The sequence below is a fragment of the Oncorhynchus clarkii genome, chromosome 10, assembly GCF_045791955.1.
Source record: "Oncorhynchus clarkii lewisi isolate Uvic-CL-2024 chromosome 10, UVic_Ocla_1.0, whole genome shotgun sequence".
Lineage (NCBI taxonomy): Eukaryota > Metazoa > Chordata > Actinopteri > Salmoniformes > Salmonidae > Oncorhynchus > Oncorhynchus clarkii.
The window spans coordinates 20,127,110-20,151,684 of record NC_092156.1 but is presented as its reverse complement, the minus strand read 5'-3'; the positions used below and the strand labels follow the sequence as shown (position 1 = coordinate 20,151,684).

At 41.0% G+C, this 24,575-nt stretch overlaps 1 protein-coding gene across 2 annotated transcripts in view; it reads left to right on the top strand.

Moving 5' to 3' along the window:
• The window catches only part of LOC139418127 (protein FAM168A-like), a 48,290-nt gene that overhangs the window by 4,006 nt on the left and 19,709 nt on the right, over nt 1-24,575 (top strand). For both annotated transcript variants that reach the window (XM_071167339.1, XM_071167340.1), the window contains exon 2: nt 15,319-15,410. In XM_071167339.1, the coding sequence (XP_071023440.1) occupies nt 15,341-15,410 (70 nt within the window). In that variant the 5' untranslated portion in view covers nt 15,319-15,340. The remainder of the gene's footprint in view (nt 1-15,318; nt 15,411-24,575) is intronic.

Genomic DNA, 24,575 nt, shown 5'->3' with positions numbered 1-24,575 from the left:
CATGGTGCCCCTTGATTAGTGGTGTTGCAGACTCTGGGGCCTTTCAGAACAGGTATACTGTCCCTTATATACTGAGATCATGTGACAGATCATGTGACACTTAGATTGCACACAGGTGGACTTTATTTAACTAATTATCTGACTTATGAAGGTAGTTGGTTGCACCAGATCTTATTTGGAGAATTCATAGCAAAGAGGCTGAATACCACGTTCCACTTTCCCTTTTTATATTTTTTGTTTGTTGTTGTTGACATTTTTGAAACAAGTTATTTTTTTCAATTTCACTTCACCAATTTGGACTATTTTGTGTATGTCCATTACAAGAAATCAAAATAAAAATCAATTTAAATGACAGGTTGAAATGCATTAAAATAGGAAAATCGCCAAGGGGGGTGAATACAAGACACTGTATATCTACCGCAGTCATATACCCTTGAAAGCGCCTCAGCTACGGCATGTTTGTTTAATGCTGACACAAAGCCTTGTCTGGAGATAGTTTCGAAGAGCAACAAATGGGTATTTGACTTGTCTGTAAAGGAATGCTGCTTCTGAAGCTGGACTAACGTCCATCACTAGGTGACCAGAACTATCAATCAAATAATATCGAGGTGCTGTGCGCAGCCTGCCTGCTGCCTGCACGCAGACCACTCTCTCCAAAAAAGTACACTAAAGTTAAATACTGTGACTTACCAGGACATTTAGTAGAAAGAAAATACATCTTCCACTACGAATCGACTTCTATGATTCACAATTTTTTTTACAGATGAGACTGATTAGTGTCCATACTTCCGTGAACACAACCACTTGCATCTTTCATAGCGAGCGAGGGACGGAGAGGGAAGAGGGGAACAGTATAGGCAGGTCAACAACCTGGCAGACGGAGTCAGAACCGTGCACTAGGCCATCTATCGGCAATCAAAAGCTGAATGTAGTACTGCTGTATTTCACATACTGAAGACTGAACATACACTCGCATCATTAGCGAAGAGAAAAAGCAGGTGAGCCAGCTGCACTGTGATTTTAGTTTTGTGGGAAAAACAAACAAACACTTTTTCCGTTAGGGATTTTTCTTAACATTAAGGATCCCAATTTCGTTTAAACGTTCACGCCCATAGTTTGTAGTGAAAGCCGCAGTGCTGTGAAGTTGTATCCACTAATGATTAAGGTCAGTATTGGGAGAGGAGAAGCTGATCCTAGATCTGTAACTAGGGGAAACTTGTGTGAAGGGGAGGGGTCAGGTCAGTGGGAGGATCGGACCAAGAAGTAGGAAGCTGATTGGCGCGTTGCTCTGTCCTTAGGGGCAGTCATGTCTGATGGAATCTGAACTGGCCCTGGACCGCCCTCATTCTCTCTGTCAGAGGCAGGCGATGCTACAACAAATCTCTACACACACATACTGGCGAACACGCACATCCCAAACACACTTGCAGTAACAACTCATTCCCACATTCCCTCTGACACACTTTCTCTCTCACACACACACATAACAGGGTTTTTGATACAAAAATGTGGCGTCGGACATTTGACCGGTAGCATTTTAAATTTACCTGACATTTGAGAAATTTACCGGACGCATATGCTTTGGTTGTGTAAAGGTGTCCACTCACAGTGCTCAGAATGACAGACATCACATTTAGATTATGGTCATTCATTTTAACAGAACATGCAACGGGGTGCGTCCTTTCAGGAAATTCCGATGCACACTTTGAAGATGTTAGAATAACTGTCCACATTTGCTTTTCCTCAGCCAACAAAACGAGTAACGGACAGAAAAATCACTAGTCTATGTCAATCTATTATACCCCATAATAGTAAAGTTGACCTATACTATTGGTCAGCGTGTCATTCTGTGCAAAAAAAATAAATAGCCTATTCCAAACTAACTTTTGGAGAGTTGTGGGATGATAGATCCCAAATTCATATAACCAGTACAACAAAATAACTTTAAAAGGCATTGAGGTTGATGCAACAGATCAAAATGTTTAGCTTAAAATGTTGATAAACTATTGTTTCTTCACATTATAAGGGCAGCAATGCACACACGATAGTAGGCTACGCGCGAATGTTTGTGGAAAAATACCTTGATGAAAATATCAGTTAGAAATGTTTAACAACTAGCATGGGTTGCTAATATGACTAGGATTGTGCCTTTGGCTACTGGACAATGAAAGAAAGTTAATTTGAAAACCAATAGAACATGAGATAAATGGGCTACTTGTTTCAATGGCATATAGAAGTCTTTATAAAATATTTGCCTCCATGTTTATAGAAACTGATTTTGGCTCGGCTACTTTGAAGCAAGGTAAAATGTTCAGGTTTCACACAATTAAGTTTGTTTTCAAAATGCATACTAGCTCCAATTCACATTGCAAAGTGGTTTGTCACTCTGAAGCCTGCCTACCATTGCCTAAGCACTTGAATGGCGAATGGGAAGCATGCTTCAATTACCAGTTGAAAAATACAAATAGTAGCTCTTTTTAATCATGACCATCAAAACTGTTTTTAACACACGATTGCATTTATAATTGTTGTACAATGATTGAGCTTATAAAAGCGCATGTTTGACTCCACTCAAACTAGGCTCTGTATCTGTAAGAAGAATTAGGCAAATTAACCTATATACCAATAAGCATGACCTGTGAAATATATTTGCATTGGCTGGTATTTCCATCAATGAATAGGCAAAAAAGCATTATTTTGCAATGGGATTTTTTTCTTCTCCTGGACAATTGGCCGGTGAAAATTGTTTTTACCGACTTAAAACATAAATGCGTCCAAAAGCCGGCTATTACCTAACAGAAACCCTGACACACACACACACACACACCCAGTGAGGCATGCAGGCTCACAGTGAAAATAGTGGTCATTTAATCTCTTGGCTGACTGCTGGCTGACAAATAATGTTCTATCTCAGGGAGGAGAGGAGTGCGATCTTGAAATGGTTTCTGTTCTCAAAATTGAGGAGAGAGAGAGAGAAAAGTCCTTGGCGGGCTCTATGCAAGCTCTAGTCAAAAGTAGTGCACTATGTAGTCTAAAGTAGTGCACTATATAGTCAAAAGTAGTGCACTAAATAGGGAATAGGATGCCATTTTGGATGCATCCCATCTCATTCTCCAGTCTTGCAGCTTCTGTAACTGCTCTGTTTTGCTGTAGTAAAGGAGGCACAAAAAACTCATCCCTCCTTTCTCTACCTCCTCTGACGTCATAGGTTCATTCCTTTCCGCTCTTCCTCTAACCTCCATATGTTCTCCTGAGCCCTTCCCTCCCCTTCATTTGAGGGATTTGATGAAGAGCTGAGTAGCTGACAGACACAGGGGTTTTCTATGGGTTAGCTCAGGGCTGGAATGTGTGTACAAAATGATCTTCTGCCATTCCATAGGCCTCCTCTATGTACTGTGGAATGATGGAATGTCGGAGTTGTTTTTTTGGAACGTTGTACCTCTGAACCCTCCCCAGGAGGCTGCCAAAGGTGGTGTGTTTGAGTCTACAATGACTCGTAACAACCTTAGGATGCCTATCGGCTCTTAACCTGTAGGGTCATAGCTTTGTCTCACTTTATCTCAATAGGTACAACCGGGTATGTAAAAAAAAAAAATACAACTAATCTCCACTCCAGTCCTTTCTCATCGCTTATAGTTGAGGATGAGGATTCAGCACTGGACTTGAAAAAGGAGATCTATGGAATAAGCTTAAAAGATGTTGTTTGCTTTGACTCGATCATAAGTCACTCTCTCTCGTGCTGCCATTTTGTTTTCCTTGATCCGAGTGTCTGCGTCTGAGAAGACTATAATAGCCGCCGTGTCATGCCGCCCGTGGGTGGCAAGAATGTAAACACTTGTTTGCCGTCGGGGAGCAAAATGCAAAAAAAAATATCTCCTCCTTGGAGACACTCGGTTCTCGATATACGGGGCCTGGCAACAGACAGCCCTCCACAATCAGGAGTGGTGTAGTCCTGGCTGCAATGCATTCCAATGACGCGTGGCTAAGCCACAACGCTCCTGCAAAGCTCCTGAAAAGTTCTGGAGCTTGGCGAGCCAAAGAGTTGTACTATCTAGTCAACTCTCCTCTCCATCTATCAGAGAGTAGCCTGCAGTGGTGTGTGCTACTATATAGCTCTTTAACTCTGTATCAGCAGGTTTTTCATTTGAAAAAGGAAGGATAAAATAGGAAGGAAGAGAAAAGGAGAAACGAGGTGATTAAAGGCAATAGATGGTGCTGGGTGATAGGATAAGGAATTAGTGATTCTGGGAAGTTCTTTTGAAGGTAGCCTATCAGAGGTGTGCAAGTCATCACATTGACCTTCTAACCTGGCTGTGCTAAATATCAAGGCAATATCATGGATCAGATCTACAGATGTCAGATCTTAACTTGCAGAGAATTTTCCTGATGCGTCAGGAAAATGAACCTTGTGATTGGCTAAAAATTAGCCGTTCTCTTTCTTTCCACTCGGGGGCAGTCGAGTCATTGGGATCAGGACTCAGTATCTTAAAATAATGTTCTCTCTATAGGCTTAGGTCCTATTACTGCAACATTGAAATATACACATACAATCGTTGTTTTATATAGCTTAATAACACAAGATAGTTAATGGTCTCCACTAGGCTATGACATACAAGTGTCTAGTGTGGGGCCTCCCGAGTGGTGCAGCGGTCTAAGGCTTAAGGTGTCACTACAGGCCCGGGTTCAATCCCAGACTGTGCCACAGCCAGCCTTGACCGGGAGACCCATGAGTCGGCGCACAATTGACCCAGCGTCGTCCGGGTCAGGGGAAGATTTGGCCGGCTGGGATGTACTCATACTGTCTTCAGTTGCCAGCTGGATGGTGTTCCCTCCGACACATTGGCGTGGCTGGCTTCTGTGTTAAATGAGCAGTGTGTCAAGAAGCAGTGCGGCTTGGTAGGGTTGTGGTTCAGAGGACACATGGCTCTCGACCGAGTCTGGACAGGAGTTTCAGTGATGGGACAAGACTGTAACTACCAATTGGGGAGAAAAAGGGGTGAAGATAAAACAATATATATATATATTTTTTTAATAAGAAGAATCTAGTTTATCTGAAGGTTACGAATGAGCTGTCAAAATTGAGTTAAATCGTGGCCTGGGGTGGGGTAGCAGTTAGGGCCACTGCCTTCAGCATATGTATAGGCCTACTGTGTTGGTGTGGGTTTGATTCTGCCCCAAGGCCTTCTGATACAAATAATGCAATCTACTGATTGACTTGATATAGTTAGACATTTCAAATATGAACAGTCCAGGGGCATACCTTCTTTTTCCTGGTAAGAAATTACCATACCAGACACTTTTGGATAACATAAATAGTAAGCAAATAAAATAACAGTACACCAACATTAATTTCCATTCATAAAAAGTGTTGGGTAAATTGCCACAGTCGATTGCCATGGAAAATTAGGAAATACTTTATTTCTAATGTACAGAATGCTTGTCAGATAGATAAATCGCCCTTAGTCTACTCAAAAAGGACTAAATTGTTCCGATGACAATACCAACCAGAGGGCAAACATATCTTTGGTAATTTTTGCACCTTATGGTAAACTGTGACAACAAACCAAAAAGACAACAATTGATTTGACATTAATTTATTGTTAAAGCCTGTCAGCACCATCTTGCAAATGTCCACCAGCACAGGTATTCTTCAAAGAAGACTGACGTCAAACAAAGTCCGTAGGCTGTACAGTTTCAATTTCGGTCATTCAACGTTGATTGAATATCTAACAATATGCACAATTTTATAAAAAGGTATATGGAACTCGAGACATTGGAATAATTTTACAATTTCAATAGCATTAATAAAAATGTATTTTACATTATCGTTTCAATTACATGTGATGGTGAATGCATACAAAAACTATTTACACCAAGTGTGATGTTTAATTTTTCACTCAGAATGAGCAGGTAAGTGTTACAATGGTCAAACAATCAATACCGAAATGTCAATATCAATCATGTTACTAGTATGCAAATCAGATACATTTCACCATGGAATTAAATTGACGTAAAAAGTTTTTTGTTGTTGCATTTTAGCTAACCCTATCCCTTTTCCTAATCATAACCTACTCCTAGCCTGCTATGAAAAATACATTTTTGACAAACGCTGTAACCCATCTAGACAACCGGATTTACACTACATCCTCTTCCGAACCTCTCCTTTCCACATTGAAGGGTATTTTCTTTTTTGGCTGGTCCATTCTCCTCCCCCCTTAGTTGTGCTGCTACAAGCGGTAAATAAAATGACACACACAAAACAATCTTGATTTATATATGGCACAAAAATCTTACTGGGATGATACACTGACTGTATTACAGAGGTGCTTATAGGCCTTGTCATAAAAACAGAATGACATTTAGACATACACACAGAGAGAGCAATGTGTGGGAGGATGCTGTGGGGAACTGACCTGTAGATCTAGCTAATGTTACCTAGCCACATGGTTGACACTGCAGCTAGCTAGCTAGCTTAGACAGTTTATTTAGTTGTAACCTAATGTGATAGCTAGTTAGCTATTGCCACACACATCTAATTCATCTAGTCACTCTTTATACCAATGACAAGGTGGCTAGTTAGGCAACCAAAAAGAGATCATATGGGGAGCTAAAAACAGGAGATTAAACTTTTTCTGTCAGATTCTGGGATAGCCAAAGCTAGCTAACTAGATAGCTAGTTAGCTAGCTACACCATATATACAAAAGTATGTGGACATCCCTTCAAATTAGTGGATTTGGCTATTTCAGCCACACTCGTTGCTGACAGGTGTATAAAATCGAGCACACAGCCATGCGATCTCCATAGACAAACAGTGGCAGTAGAATGGCATTACTGAAGAGCTCATTGACTGCCCCGGTCGAGCTGCCCCGGTCAAGTCTAAGTGCTGTTATTGTGAAGTGGAAACGTCTAGGAGCAACAATGGCACAGTCCCGAAGCTGTAGGCCACACAAGCTCACAGAATGGGACCACAGAGTGCTGAAGCATATAGCGTGTAAAAATGGTCTGTCCTTGGTTGCAACACTCACTACCGAGTGCCAAACTACCTCTGGAAGCAATATCAGCACAATAACTGTTCATCAGGAGCTTCATGAAATGGGTTTCCATGACCGAGCAGCTACACAACAAGCCTAAGATCACCATATGCAATGCCAAGCGTTGGCTGAAGTGGTGTAAAGCCGCCATTGGAATCTGGAGCAGCGGAAACATGTTCTGTGGAGTAATGAATCGCACATCACCATCTGGTAGTCTAACGAACAAATCTGGGTTTTGGAGGATGCCAGGAGAACGCTACCTGCCCGAATGCATAGGGAAAACTGTAAAGTTTGGTGGAGGAGGAATAATGGTCCGGGTCTGTTTTTCATGGGTTGTGCTAGTTCGTGGGTTGTGCAAGATTTCCCATAGTTCCATAGTTCCAGTGAAGGAGAAGGCCCTTTCCTGTTTCAGCATGACAATGCCCCTATGTAGAAAGCGAGGTCCATACAGAAATGCTTTGTCGAGAACTGATTGGCTCAAACATTAAGAATGAAAGAAATTACACAAATTAACTTTTAACAAGGCACACCTGTTAATTGAAATGCATTCCTTGTGACTACCTCATGAATCTGGTTGAGAGAATGCCAAGAGTGTGCAAAGCTGTCATCAAGGCATAGGGTGGCTACTATGAATCTCAAAAATAATCTAAAAAATAAAATAAAATATATTTTGATGTGTTTAACACTTTTTGGGTTACTAAATGATTCCATATGTGTTATTTCATAGTTTTGATGTCTTTGTTATTATTCTACAATGTAGAAAACAGTAAAAAATAAAGAAAAACCCTGGAATGAGTAGGGTCCAAACGTTTGACTGGTACTGTATATCTTAGAAATACTTATCTTACTCCAGAAATACCTCTTACCGCATCTGACTAACAGCCCAAGAACAAAAATAAGAAGAAGTGCGCTTCACTGCAAGTGCCGTGGTGGAGATAATACTGGGTTTGACGGACAACTTTGAGAGCCAATAAACTTAACCCTTTGACACTTATGAACATACGGGTGTTGTCATTCTACAGCGGACCCTGCAGCGTGCACTCAAACCGGTGTGATTAGAACACTTATTTAGAACGTCAAGTTACGATTGACGCAACAGTCAGCTTTTGAGCTGGCCACAGTTTTTTCACAAACATTTTGCACAAACACAGTTTTATCGTGTCAACCTAAGATAAGATGTTACAAGATGAGTTGGGTCTGTTTGCAGTATGCATGCTGAAGGGGGTGTGTCGTCTACCATCATTCACTTCTGGAAGTACTGGAAAGACGAGTGAACCATCCCTTCACCTCATTTTGTTATAACATCTTTGGTCTGACAGACGTTTACGTTACAACCAGAATGCATTGTATGATGTCAACAAACATGGTGCAAAATGTAGCTGATAATTAGCTTAGCATTAGCTCATCATAATCAGTACAACCTTCAAAAAAGTATTTTACAGACATCATATGCGTCCATTACATTCTATGAAAGAATCGGGAATGAGTGATTTGTCATTATTTTACATGAAAAAGCATGACCCTCCTCAATTTTCCTCCTGGTAACAATTGTGTACATTTTGACCACTCCCTAACAGAACGCTGAGATAGAAATAGATTGTGTAGAATAGGGAATCGTGTCGGTGGTATCCATTACATTTATATCTGCAACATTCTGAAATTTTTCACCTCACTGAATAGGCTACACCGGTGTGAGGTTGACGTTCATGTCTTGCCAACCTCTAAACATGTCACCAAATGAATATGTTTGAATGTGATGAATGCAAAATTATGCAAAGTGGATACCACACCGTAAGGCCTTACCAGTATTTATATAATACAGTGTACTAGCTTGATATAATTCAACATTTTACCTTTTTTTCTCTGCAGTATATGCAAAAAGGAGTTGGTACCGAGAAAACTGGATAAATTGTTGTTTTATTTCTGCACTTTCCATGTCACAGGTTTGGGTGGAATGCGGAGGTCTTGACTTGTTCTCTATTTGTGTACTTTTTCCCTATGATATTATTGTCTTTCCCAACCTTTATGCACAATATATTGCTTTATGTGTTGTCTCCACTCTATACTATACTATACTATTACTATATTACAGTGAATGCTTGCGTCGTAAACATTTGTAGGGTTGAATGAGAGGTTTGTGTTGGTGCCTCAGACTGGCCGTGTTAACACCTACTGAAGGATCCATGATTAGCCAGACAGTGACAGGAGTGCTTCAATCTATCCACTAAAGCACAGAAAGGGAGAGGAGGATTTGCTTACTCACTGTCCTCCTACTCCACTCTCTCCTCTCTGCATTTTACCGTGTCTACCAGTCCGTGGTTTACAATCCCCTCCCATATCTGCTGCTCAGTGACAGTCATATCAGAGTATAGGCCTTGTGTTAAGGCTAAATTATAAAACCCTACTTGGACATATCAAACATGTGTTTTGGGTGAAAACATATGATTGATTTCAAGTGTACACTCTCCCCTATATCTCTAACTGCTACTCAGTGACAGAGTATAGGCCTTATGTTATACAGTGAATTATAATACTATATATGTAGAAAGCATACAGGGTTGAGGAGTAACTGATTACATGGAATATGAGTAAAAAACTCACTCAAACTCTACTTTAGAAAAAATAGGTGATTGCTTTTGGATTACTTTTAAATTCAGAAAGGATGTTTGCAAAAAAATACATTATGACACCTTTCTGTTTTTTCAATGACATTAAATTCATAATTAAAAAAGGGCACAAGTTTAAGTTTGTTCCACCTGAGTGAGTCTGACCACATATCAGAGACCACTATTACGTTACTGATTTACAATTTTGGACAGGTAACTGTAACCGATTACATTTAGAATGTAACCTACCCAACCCTGAAAGCATACATGTTTTGCATGAAAACATACAAGTGATTTCAAGTGTCTCAGTGCTATTTTTTGTGTGTATATTTAGACAGCCCTTCGCTGGCATTCTGCTGTCATGAATCCTCTGAGCCCACAGAGTCTTGATGCTTTGTTTGTAGCAGAGCAGCAGGTTTTTCTCCCAACAACCCACCAGTTTATTTTGGGAAGGCTGAGGTAGGTAGGTAGGTGCCGGTCTTACTGCAGTGAGTGGGTAGCAGCTCGGAAACCCTGCAGTCCTGTACTTACTTGGGTAGCGAGGTGTATGCTAAATGTACAGTATAAGGACAATTTATGTGTAGTACACTGTATATGGCACATATGTGCAACACAGCCAATATGTTTGTAGAATATAGCCAATATATGTGTGGTATATGGCCAATATATTTGTAATTGGCCAATATATATGTGCAGTATTGTATATGGCCAATGTAGTATATTCACTGAGTGTACAAATCATTAAGAACATGATTTGACAGACTGACCAGGTGAAAGCTATGATCCCTTATTGATGTCACTTAAATCAGTAGAGATGAAGGGGAGGAGACTGGTAAAGAAACATTTTTAAGCCTTGAGACAATTGAGACATGAATTGTGTATGTGTGCCACAAAATATTTAAGTGTCTTTGAACGGGGTATGGTGGTAGGTGCTAAAAGCACTGGTGTTTCCCGTGTGTGTCAAGAATGGTCAACCACCCAATGGACATCTATTTTATTTAACCTGTATTTAACTAGGCAAGTCAGTTAAGAACAAATTCTTATTTACAATGACGGCCAAACCCAAACAACTCAACATTAGGAAGGTGTTTTTAATGTTTTGTACACTCAGTGTAGATATGTCTGCTTTCATAAACACTCTTTATTATACTGCTCCATCAGTTCCTCATCCCTTCTTCTCACCACCTCCATGCATCCCATCTAATCTATCCATTGTCACCTCTCTTCCTACACCATCTGTCCATGTAACCTTCATTTAACTAGGCAAGTCAGTTAAGAACAAATTCTTATTTACAATGATGGCCTACCAGGGAACAGTGGGTTAACTGCCATGTTCAGGGGCCGAACAACATATTTTTACCTTGTCAGCTCGGGGAATTGATCCAGCAACCTTTCGGTTACTGGTCCAACGCTCTAACCACTAGGCTACCTGCCGCCATCATGTGATCGTGTCTTTTTATTCTGTCGTTTGTCAGTCATCTTCTTGTATCTGACGCTCTCTTCGTTTATTTTTTGTTTATCACTCTTATACTCCTCACACACACACACACACACACACACACACACACACACACACACACACACACACACACACACACACACACAACCCATCCATCTGTCCATTCCTTTTACTCTTCTTTTCTTTAAGCTCTTATCTCTCCATCTGCAGGCTATTCCAGTTTTCCCTCAATCACATTTCTGGAGTCTAATATATCTACAGCAGAACAACAATTATCAAATGCCTTAATGCACTCGCCATACTTCTGATCACTTTCTTGCCTCATCAGTCAATACAAAATTCACTGTGAACTGTTTTGTTCCCAGAATATAAAAACATTGTTTTCATCAGAAGAGAAATGTGTGCAAATGTGTGTACTGTCTCCAGCAATCAATCAATAAATGAATACATAGAGTAATATATAATAAATAAATAAGTAAATACAAGTGCACAAAATTCGAAATCACTCCATCACCGCAAGTTCATGTACAATATAAGGAAAGGTCTAGGTGATGGGGACTGTCTAATATTTATGATTTCTGACAACATTGCATGCACAGATGCAGACAATGAAGTTGGGTTACTTCTAAGTAAGTTCGGGTTACTCCTAAGTTGTCATCTCCAACATTGTGACCTTCCATTTTAGAGGTTTGCTTTGGTGTGGATTCAGGCCTATCCATTCAAATCAGTTGTGTTCCTCCATTGTATTCACCTTTCTGTATTTCTATTGTGCATTGTTTTTCTGTTTGGTGATGGAAAATCTACAAACCTGTCAGCAAACCAGCCTATGTAATAAACTCAGCAAAAAAATAAACGTCTCTCACTGTCAACTGCTTTTAATTTCAGCAAATTTTACATGTGTAAATATTTGTATGAACATAACAAGATTCAACAACTGAGACATAAACTGAACAAGTTCCACAGACATGTGACTAACAGAAATGGAATAATGTGTCCCTGAACAAAGGGGGGGGGGGGGGGGGGGGGGGGGGTCAAAATCAAAAGTCAGTATCTGGTGCGACCACCACCTGCATTAAGTACCACAGTGCACCTCCTCCTCCTCATGGACTGCACCATTTGCCAGTTCTTGCTGTGAGATGTTACCCCACTCTTCCACCAAGGCACCTGCAATTCCCGGACATTTCTAGAAGGAATGGCCCTAGCCCTCACCCTCCAATCCAACAGGTCCCAGACGTGAGATCCGGGCCCTTCGCTGGCTATGGCAGAACACTGACATTCCTGTCTTGCAGGAAATCATGCACAGAATGAGTGGCATTGTGATGCTGGAGGGTCATGTCAGGATGAGCCTACAGGAAGGTTACCACATAAGAGAGGAGGATGTCTTCCCTGTAATGCATAGCGTTGAGATTGCCTGCAATGACAACAAGCTCAGTCCGATGATGCTGTGACACACCGCCCCAGACCATGATGGATCCTCCACCTCCAAATCGCTTCAGAGTACAGTCCTCGGTGTAACGCTCATTCCTTCGATGATAAACGCGAATTCGGCCATCACCCCTGGTGAGACAAAACCGCGACTTGTCAGTGAAGAGCACTTTTTGCCAGTCCTGTCTGGTCCAGCGACGGTGGGTTTGTGCCCATAGGCGACGTTGTTGCCGGTGATGTCTGGTGAGGACCTGCCTTACAACAGCCCTCAGTCCAGCCTCTCTCAGCCTTTTTTTGCGGACGGTCTGAGCACTGATGGAGAGATTGTGCGTCCCTGGTGTAAGTTGGGCAGTTGTTGTCATCCTGTATCTGTCCCACAGGTGTGATGTTCGGATGTACCAATCCTGTGCAGGTGTTGATACACGTGGTCTGCCACTGCGAGGATGATCAGCTGTCTGTCCTGTCTCCCTGTAGCGCTGTCTTAAGCGTCTCACATTATGGACATTATAATTTATTGCCCTGGCCACATCTGCAGGCACGTTCACGCAGATGAGCAGGGACCCTGGGCATCTTTCTTTTGGTGTTTTTCAGAGTCAGTAGACAGGTGCATGCTCATTAATTGTTTATGGTTCATTGAACAAGCATGGGAAACAGTGTTTTATTTATTATTATTTTTTCTTGTTCTTCTTCTGTCTTGCCACTCTACCATAAAGGCCTGATTGGTGTAGTGCTGCAGAGATGGTTGTCCTTCTGGAAAGTTCTCACATCTCCACATAGGAACTCTGGAGCTCTGTCAGAGTGACCATCGGGTTCTTGGTCACCTCCCTTCCCAAGGCCCTTCTCTCCCTATTGCTCGGTTTGGCTGGGCGGCCAGCTTGAGGAAGAGTTTTGGTGGTTCCAAACTTCTTCCATTTAAGAATGATGGAGGCCACTGTGTTCTTGGGGTCCTTCAATGCTGCAGACATGTTTTGGTACCCTTCCCCAGATCTGTGCTTCGACACAATCCTGTCTCTGAGCTCTACAGAGAATACTTTTAACCTCAGGCTTGGTTTTTGCTCTGACATGCATTGTCAACTGTGGGACCGTTATATAGCCAGGTGTGTGCCTTTTAGCTACAGGGGCACTATTGAGTAGCTTGGTTGAAAGGTGCCCGGAGTAAATGGCCTGCTCCTCAGTCTCATTTGCTAATATATGCGTATCATTATTAGTATTGGATAGAAAACACTGAAGTTTCTGAAACTGTTTGAATGATGTCTGTGAGTATAACAGAACTCATATGGCAGGCAAGAACCTGAGAAGAAATCCAAACAGCAAGTGAGAAATCTGAGGTTGGTATATTTTCAAACCATTCCCTATTGAAATCCCATTGCGATATGAAGATTCACTTCCTACTGCTTCCACTAGATGTCAACCGTCTATAGAAGGCAACTACGTTTAAAAAATGCATTTACTGTTTTGCAAAAGGTCTCAGTCCTGTGTCTTGTGTGTACTGTTTCGAAAATCGACAACATTGTTCGAAAATGTTTTGTATGTCATAAACTGTAATACACCCTGCTGATATGTCCTCCGGTTGGCTACTCCTCCTTCTCCTCTCTTTTTTTCAATTCAAAACCTCTGTGTTTCAATGTATCATTTTGACCACTGAGCTGAAAGGACTGGATAGGCGGGCAACATGGCGGGAAACGCCTGTGTGTATTTTTCCTTTTATCATAATGCTTTCATCTAGTTTAGTTTATTATTATAACCCCTTTTCCCCCCCAATTTTGTGATATCCATGGTAGTTACGATCTTGTCTCATCACTGCAACTCCCTATGGGGCCCCCGGTCACGGCTGGTTGGATCAAACCCCAGACTTTAGTGGCACCGTGATGCAGTGTCTAAGACCGCTGTGCCACTCGGGAGGCCACTTTCATCTAGTTTGACTGATCAATGGTCACACAGCTGATGAGGAAACCAGGCTCGTGTTATGGTTCATTAGGGAAAATAGACTGAAACAGGGAGGGCCTGCCTGATCTTGTCCAATATGAAACGTGCATTTTTGTGAAAGAGATTGGTGGTGGAAACAGTTTGATAAAAAGGTAGAGGTGGAGAGAAGTTGTGGATAGGAGAAAAAAGGATGGAGAACAAAAGTGCTCAGGCCGAAGAATTTCCTTGTATGTCACGTTTGTACTTTGTGTGTTCTTACTGCTCATCATACCATAAACCTTTTCTTTTCTGATTTTTGGGAGTAAATATTTGTATTGTGTGCTTGCCATTTTCTCACGGATGACTTTTAACCAGTGAAAATAAATTGCTGCCTTCTCACTGACAATGGAAAAAACGTATTACAAGATCATACCTGCTACAATGTTAGTTACAATGAGTTACTGTAGTTTTTGTGGAGTACAGTTTAGTTTTGCAGACGTCAAATGTCTTCAAGCTGGCTCTGGAACACTTTCAAGATGGGGACCTCTGAGCTCATGCATATCCTCAATTAATAACTATTGAAAGCCATGTTTTTCATTTCACTTTGTGTTCACGTCTCTCTCTCTTTTGCTCTCTCTCACTCTCACTCTCTCTCTCAATTCTTTTCAATTCAATTTGCTTTATTGGCATGACGTAACTGGTCTGTGAACTCAGCCCCATGACCATCTGGATGAGGGACTCTTTTCTTTGCTCAGTTCTTGGCATTGCAGGGCTTGGTAATTATATGAGAGGGGGTCACTGTATTGTAGATGTTTCCCAAACTTAATTGCAAATTAATTTTTATTTTTGTCTCTCTGTCTCTTTCTCTCTGTATGTCTGTTCTCCCTGCAGTAAGAGTAGACTGTCTTCTGACATGAATCCTGTGTATAGTCCTGTCCAGCCCGGGACACCGTACGGGAACCCCAAGAACATGGCATACGCAGGTGAGTGCCAAGACAACAACAACAAAAGCAACCAGCAATACAGTGGTCAGGTACTCCCTTAACATTTCTTGGCCCATTCGGCAAGGCCTATGTATAGCTTTAGATGCATTCTATCATGTTCTTACACTGATTAGTCATAGAGATATGTAATTTACTAGAGGGGATGATGCTCTATTTAATTATATGCGTTAGATCACCTACATATTTCCTCCACATCCTTTCCCTGCTCTCCTTGTCTCACATCTGCAATAAACTGAAATGACTTGGCAATAAACGGAAATGACTTGGCAATAACTAAAATTACTTTGATTCTCTTTTGTGCTTTAGTTCATTTCAGTTGCTTTGCAGTTTCATTTCTGTCATCATTTCTGACTGTGTTTATGATGGAGATTAATTATTTTGTTTGTTTTACAAGGGCAGTGCAGCATTAGAGGTGTCCCCGCTGAAATAAACAATTTTTTTCACAAAAGTAGTGCACTGGGCCTTAACTAGTATTAGCGGACAATATAAAAGCTGGTCATCTAGGTTTGTATCTGTAGACTTACCATCACCATGAAGAAAACCATGCAAAATACAGTAATTGAGTACATTGAAACTAAAGGTTGACCGATTAATCGGAATGGCCGATTAATTAGGGCCGATTTCAAGTTTTCATAACAATCGGAAATCTGTATTTTTGGACACCGATTTAGCCGATTAAAAAAATATATAAAATATATATATATATATATATATATAAAAAAAATATATATATACCTTTATTTAACTAGGCAAGTCAGTTAAAGAACACATTTCAATGACGGCCTAGGAACAGTTGGTTAACTGCCTTGTTCAGGGGCAGAACGACAGATTTTTACCTTGTCAGCTCGGGGATTCAATCTTGCAACCTTATAGTTAACTAGTCCAACGCTCTAACCACCTGCCTTTCATTGCACTCCACGAGGAGCCTGCCTGTTACGCGAATGTGGTAAGAAGCCACGGTAAGTTGCTAGCTAGCATTAAACTTATCTTATAAAAAACAATCAATCAATGAATCATAATCACTAAACTGCACATGGTTGATGATATTATTAGTTTATCTTCTTATGCCTGCAATCCCGTTAACGGGAGCGATATGGCAACAGCCAGTCAAAGTGTAGGGCGCCAATATCAAAACATCAAAAATCTCATAATTAAAATTCCTCAAACATGTTAATCCCACCACAGTGTCCGATTTCAAATATGCTTCACAGCAAAAGCACCACAAACGATTATGTTAGGTCACCACATAGCCACAGAAAAACACAGCCATTTTTTTTCCAGCCAAAGAGAGGAGTTTCAAAAAGCACAAAGCACAAATAGATATAAAATTAATCACTAACCTTTGATCTTCATCAGATGACACTAATAGGACTTCATGTTACACAATATATGTATGTTTTGTTTGATAAAGTTCATATTTATCAAAATATGAGTTTACATTGGCACGTTACATTCACTAGTTCCAAAAACATCCAGTGATTTTGCATAGCCACATTATTCAACAGAAATACTCATCATAAATGTAGATGATAATACACATGGAATTATAGATTTGCATCTCCTTAATGCAACCGCTGTGTCTGATTTCAAAAAAAACTTTACGGAAAAAGAAACCCATGCAATAATCTGAGACGGCGCTCAGAAGTAAAAAATCACAATAGCTGCAATGATGGCGTCAACATAAACAATAAATTACATGATAAATATTCCCTTACCTTTGATGATCTACATCAGAAATCACTCCAGGAATCCCAGGTCCACAATAAATGTTTGTTTTGTTCGATAATATCCGTTATTCATGTCCAAATACCTTATTTTGTTAGAGTGTTTGGTATACATATCCAAACGCTCATTCTGGTCAGCGTTACATCGGACAAAAACTTCAAAAAGTTATATTACAGGTTGAAGAAACATTTCAAACTAAGTACAGAATCAATCATTAGGATGTTTTTAACATATAGCTTCAATAAAGTTCCAACCGGAGTAATCTTTGTCTTCATGAGCAATGGAATGCAAGTGGGTACCATGAGGAATAAGCGTGATCAGAAATTGGCTGCTTGATGGACACCTGATACATTCTGCTCTCATTCACTCCCACAACACCATAGAAGTCTCATTAAAATGTCTATTATTGGTTGACATCTAGTGGAACCCCTAGGCAGTGCAACATCATTCATATCTCAAGGGGATTTCATTGGGGACTCTGGTGAATACATACAAAGCTCAGATTTCTCACTTCCTGTTTTGATTTCAACTCAGGATTTTGCCTGCCATATGAGTTATGTTATACACAGACATCATTCAAACAGTTTTAGAAACGTTAGAGTGTTTTCTATCCAATACTAATAATAATATGCATATATTACTAACTAAGACGGAGGAGCAGGCCGTATACTTTGGGCAACTTATTCATCCACGCTACTCAATACTGCCCCCCAGCCATAAGAAGTTATCTAGCGTGTCATGCGTTGCATAATCGATGTGGTGCGCATTTGCAAAAAAGGACTGTCGTTGCTCCAACGTGTACCTAACCGTAAACATCAATGCCTTTCTTAAAATCAATACACAAGTATATATTTTTAAACCTGCATATTTAGTTAATATTGCCTGCTAACATGAATTTCTTTTAACTAGGTAAGTTATGTCACTTCTCTTGCAACAGAGTCAGGGTATATGCAGCAGTTTGGGCCGCCTGGCTCGTTGCGAACTGTGTGAAGACTCTTTCTTCCTAACAAAGACAGCCAACTTCGCCAAACGGGGGATGATTTAACAAAAGCGCATTAGCGAAAAAAGCACAATTGTTGCACGACTACCTAACCATAAACACCAATGCCTTTCTTAAAATCAATACACAGAAGTATATATTTTTAAACCTGCATATTTAGCTAAAAGAAATCCAGGTTAGTAGCCAATATTAACCAGGTGAAATTGTGTCACTTCTCTTGCGTTCATTGCATGCATGCAGAGTCAGGGTATATGCAACAGTTTGGGCCACCTGGCTCGTTGCGAACTAATTTGCCAGAATTTTACGTAATTATGACATAACATTGAAGGTTGTGCAATGTAACAGGAGTATTTAGACTTAGGGATGCCACCCGATAGATAAAATACAGAACAGTTCCGTATTTCACTGAAAGAATAAACGTTTTGTTTTCGAAATGATAGTTTCCGGATTCGGCCATATTAATGACCAAAGTCTCGTATTTCTGTGTGTTGTTATGTTATAATTAAGTCTATGATTTGATATTTGATATAGCAGTCTGACTGAGCGGTGGTAGGCACCAGCAGGCTCGTAAGCATTCATTCAAACAGCACTTTCATGCGTTTTGCCAGCAGCTCTTCGCTGTGCTTCAAGCATTGAGCTGTTTATGACTTCAAGCCTATCAACTCCCGAGATTAGGCTGGTGTAACCGATGTGAAATGGCTAGCTAGTAAGCGGGGTGCGCGCTAATAGCGTTTCAAACGTCACTTGCTCTGAGACATGGAGTAGTTGTTCCCCTTACTCTGCAAGGGCTGCGGATTTTGTGGCGCGATGGGTAACGATGCTTCGAGGGTGGCTGTTGTCAATGTGTTCCTGGTTCGAGCCCAGATAGGGGCGAGGAGAGGGACGGAAACTATACTGTTACACTGGCAATACTAAAGTGCCTATAAGAACATCCAATTGTCAAAGGTATATTAAATACAAATGGTATAGAGAGAAATAGTCCTATAAATACTACAACCTAAAACCTCTTACCTTGGAATATTGAAGTCTCATGTTAAAAGGAACCACCAGCTTTCATATGTTCTCATGTTCTGAGCAAGGAACTTAAATGTTAGCTTTTTTACATGGCACATATTGCACTTTGTTTTTGCATTATTTAAACCAAATTGAACATGTTTCATTATTTTTGGAGGCTAAGTTGATTTTTATTGATGTATTATATTAAGTTAAAATAAGTGTTCATTCAGTATTGTTGTAATTGTCATTATTACAAAAAAATATATATATTGTCCGATTTAATCAGTATCGGCTTTTTTGGTCCTCCAATAATCGGTATCGGTATCGTTGAAAAATCATAATCGGTCGACCTCTAATTGAGATGTCAAGTGGTTTGTGCTGATGTGGTGTGATGATGTGGTTCAGTTGGTGGAGCATGGCACTTGTAATGCTAGGGTTGTGGGTTTGATTCCCACAGGGGAGAAGTATGAAAATGTATACACTCACTACGGTAAGATGCTCTGGATAAAATGGAAAAGGAATGAATAGATGATTTCAGCATTCACATAGAAATAAGTTGCATTTGCCAAGTATTTCAAGAAACTAGAAAACATATTGTATACCAAGCAAGTATTTTTATATTCCACAAGTATTATCAGATTAACTGTTGTACGGATACTTATCAGACTCAAATGCTGGTAAACACTCAAATACATTTTGTTTAAATTTTTTTCCCAAAAGTAGTGCACTGGGCCTTTACTAGTCCTGTATTAGGGGACCAATATAGATGATACACCCCCACCCCCAACCTACTTCCCGCGGCTATGAGTGCAGTCATCGCTGGATGAGTCTATGCATTGAATGATCTGTCTGTGTGAAAATGGAGTATTCACATGGCGTGTACAAAGACAGGTGGAAAAAAAAGAAATGCAGGAAGACAAGAAAAGGGAAGAGAGTGTGGAAATAGAAATGTGATTACACTGGTGGTGCTTTCCTCCACTGGCTCGAGGGGGCAGGGCCCGTTACTGCCACTCGGCTAGTGATTCATTGGCCAAGCTGTTACAACAGCGCCGGCTTTGATAACAGGGAGTTTATTTTAAAGGTGCTCTCAGCTCTCAATGGTCTCTCTCTTTCTCTCTTGTCGCTTCTTTGTACCCATAATGCATTGCTGTTCAACCTTAGGCTGCAGCTGATCAGCGAGTTAAGAGAAAGGACAGACACCTGCAGTGGTTGCAGTAGCCTTTTGTGATGGAGTCTGTGTGGCGGGAGGCCGGGGGATACACACGCAGGAGCATACACACACAAACACACACACATCCTGTGGACAGCTGACCAAGGGAGTGTGGTTGGGGCCCCCTCCATGTCATCTCAGATACTGATAACTAAAAGAGGACTATCGCGCTCTCCCAAAATGTTGTTTGTGGCGTAAAACCTATAAATTCAAATAAGCAAAAAAGTGGGATGGGTCCGCACTCCAAAAGATGTTGCATAAAGCTTTGCTTAATTAAAAAATATTTTTTCACTGCATCAGGGATGGCTTACACAGATGTTTCGGCTTTGCAGCTTTCTTCAGTGTGTTGGTACAAATATTTTTAATTCTAAACAGCATTTCTAGGGAACACAGGTGAGCTACCGGTGAGCAGTAGGTGCATCTCAGATACTGCTGACAGTAGGAATCCCTTCACTCCCTCTATCTGTTCCTCCTTCCCTCCTGTCCTCCCTCCGTCTGTTCCTCCCTCCGTCTGTTCCTCCCTCCGTCTCTCCCTCCATTCCTCTGTCCCTCCCTCCATCCTCCGTCCACTCTGTTCCTCCCCTCCCTCCGTTCTTCCCTCTGTTATACCCTCCTTTCCTCCATCCCTCCATTCCTCCCTCCGTTCCTCCTTCCCTCCATTCCTTTTCCCCTCTATTCCTCCCTCCCTCCATTCCTCCCTTCCTCTGTTCCCCCCTCCATCCCTCCCTCCCTCCCAACATTCTTCCTTCCCTCTGTTCCTCTGTTTTTCCCTCCCTCTTCTCTCTCCCTAATTGTCTCAGGCTGCTTCTCTTTTGCTCACATTTAGTCCACAGTCACACTGTTCCATAAATAGAGGCTAATTAGTAAGGTGTGTGCGTGCGTGCGTGCGTGCGGTCGGTCGGTCGGTCGGTCGGTCGGTCGGTCGGTCGGTCAGATCTGGCTGTGTGGGTGGTGTGTAGCCTCAGGAAGGAGACACACACACACAATGGCTGCTCCTGCGTGCTTTGTTATTTCCAATAATAGGCTACTTTGTTTTAGTGTGATTGCTATGTGATCAGTACAATTCATAGTCGTACCAATTATGTAATTAATCTTTTTTTTCTCCTTTAAATGGAATATCAATACCACCTGACATTAGAGCATAGATAACGCATACATTTATAATATATACAGTAGGCATATCCTAACTGTCACGTTCTGACCTTAGTTCCTTTGTTATGTCTTTGTTTTAGTTTGGTCAGGGTGTGAGTTGGGGTGGGTAGTCTATGTTGTGTTTATGTGTTTGGCCTGGTATGGTTCTCAATCAGAGGTAGGTGTTGTTCGTTGTCTCTGATTGAGAATCATACTTAGGTAGCCTTTTCCCACCTGTGTTTTGTGGGTGATTATTTTTCCGTGTCAGTGTTTGTTCCACACGGGACTGTGTCGGTTTTCATTTATTTCTCTTGTTCCTTTTGTTTTCTGTGTCCAGTGATATTTCATTAAAATATATCATGAACACAAACCACGCTGCGCTTTGGTCCTCCACTCCTTCCACCTACGAAACCCGTTACACTAACCTTCAGTAAATATTTTCTAATTCGCTACATCTTCCCAATCCCTTATTTTCCATTTAGGCTGCCTAACATAAAGTAAATGTTTCTCTTCGATATTATTTTAAGGTGCAATATAAAGAAATCGCTTAGCCATTTCTTGGGTGCTAAAAAAAAAAGTCCTCTCAATGTCAACTGCTTTTACAGTGGGGCAAAAAAGTATTTAGTCAGCCACCAATTGTGCAAGTTCTCCCACTTAAAAAGATGAGAGAGAACTGTAATTTTCATCATAGGTACACTTCAACTATGACAGATAAAATGAGAAAAAAAATCCAGAAAATCACATTGTAGGATTTATAATGAATTTATTTGCAAATTATGGTGGAAAATAAGTTTTTGGTCACCTACAAACAAGCAAGATTTCTGGCTCTCACAGACCTGTAACTTCTTCTATAAGAGGCTCCTTCGTCCTCCACTCGTTACCTGTATTAACCTCTAGCACTTAGCCATCCCGGATCCGGGATCGTGAATACAGCCTCAAGCTCATTACCATAATGCAACGTTAACTATTCATGAAAATCGCAAATGAAATGAAATAAATATGCTAGCTCTCAAGCTTAGCCTTTTGTTAACAACACTGTCATCTCAGATTTTCAAAATATGCTTCTCAACCATAGGAAATATAATAGGAATAGTAGGAATAATAGGAAAAATAATTTATCTTTGAAGAACTTCAGATGTTTTCAATGAGGAGACTCTGTTAGATAGCAAATGTTCAGTTTTTCCTGAAAGATTATTTGTTTAGGAGAAATCGCTCCGTTTGGTGCGTCACGTTTGGCTACCAAAAAACCCTGAAAATCCAGTCATCAAAACGCAGAACTTTTTTCAAAATTAACTCCATAATATCGACTGAAACATGGCAAACGTTGTTTAGAACCAATCCTCAAGGTGTTTTTCACATATCTCTTTGATGATATATCGTTCGTGGAAGTGTGCTTTCTGTCTTGAATCCCAGGAGAAAATGCCCGCAACTGAAGATTACGCACCAATTTAGACAAAGGACACCGGGCGGACCCCTGGAAAATGTAGTCTCTTATGGCCAATCTTCCAATGATATGCCTACAAATACGTCACAATGCTGCAGGCATCTTGAAGAAACGACAGAAAGCGCAGGCTCGTTCCTGGTGCATTCACAGCCATATAAGGAGACATTGGAAAACAGAGCTTCAAAAATTCTGCTCATTTCCTGTTTGAAGTTTCATCTTGGTTTCGCCTGTAGCATGAGTTCTGTGGCACTCACAGATAATATCTTTGCAGTTTTGGAAACGTTAGACTGTTTTCTTTCCAAAGCTGTCAATTATATGCATAGTCGAGCATCTTTTCGTGACAAAATATTGCGCTTAAAACGGGCACGTTTTTTTATCCAATAACTGAAATAGCGCACCCATAGACTCAACTGTTAATGGTACCTGTTTGAACTTGTTATCAGTATAAAAGACACCTGTCCACAACCTCAAACAGTCACACTCCAAACTCCACTATGGCCAAGACCAAAGAGCTGTCAAAGGACACCAGAAACAAAATTGTAGACCTGCACCAGGCTGGGAAGACTGAATCTGCAATATGTAAGCAGCTTGGTTTGAAGAAATCAACTGTGGGAGCAATTATTAGGAAATGGAAGACATACAAGACCACTGATAATCTCCCTCGATCTGGGGCTCCACGCAAGATCTCACCCTGTGGGGTCAAAATGATCACAAGAACGGTGAGCAAAAATCCCAGAACCGCACGGGGGGACCTAGTGAATGACCTGCAGAAAGCTGGGACCAAAGTAACAAAGCCTATGTCAAAGCCTGATGGCTACTGTTGCTAGCCCCAATTCTGACTTGTGCTCTGATATGTGCTTCACTGATTTCTGCTCTCGTAAAAGCCTGGGTTTTCTGCACGTTAATATCTAGAAGTTAATTACCTAAAATGGATAAATTGAAAGTGTAGATTCACAGCTCCAATCCAGATGTGTTGGTCATTACTGAGACGTGGTTAAGGAAGAGTGTTTTTTCGGCAAGACAGGTCTTTCAAAGGTGCGGGAGTGGCAATCTTTACCAAGGATTACCTTCAGTGCGCGGTTGTCTCCAGCAAGTCTGTCCCTAAACATTTTGATTTGCTGGTTTTATGCACTAAACTTTCAAATAGCTCTTTGTTGACTGTTGCTGTGTGCTATCGTCCTCCATCAGCACCGGCCTGTACCCTACCTGCCCTAAGCTTTCTCCTGGCCCCTTACACTAAGTCTGAATTTGTACTGCTAGGTGGCCTAAACGGGGACGTACTTAAACCACCTGACCAAGTCCAAAAGCAATGGGACTCCCTAAATCTTTCTCAGATTATTACCAATCCCACAAGGTATGACTCCAAACATCCAGAAAAGGCTACTCTCCTCTGTTATCCTCACAAATAATCCTGATGGGTATCAGTCTGGTGTTTCCTGTAATGACCTTGGTGATCACTGTTTCACATCCTGTGTTCGTAATGGCTGCTCAGTGAAACGACCTGTCCTGATTTGTCATAGACGCTTGCAAAAAAACTTCAATGATCAAGACTTCCTTCATGAACTGGCCTCTGTAAAATGGTATAGAATCAGCTTGAGCCCCTCTGTTGAAGAAGCTTGGACCTTCTTTTTTAATATT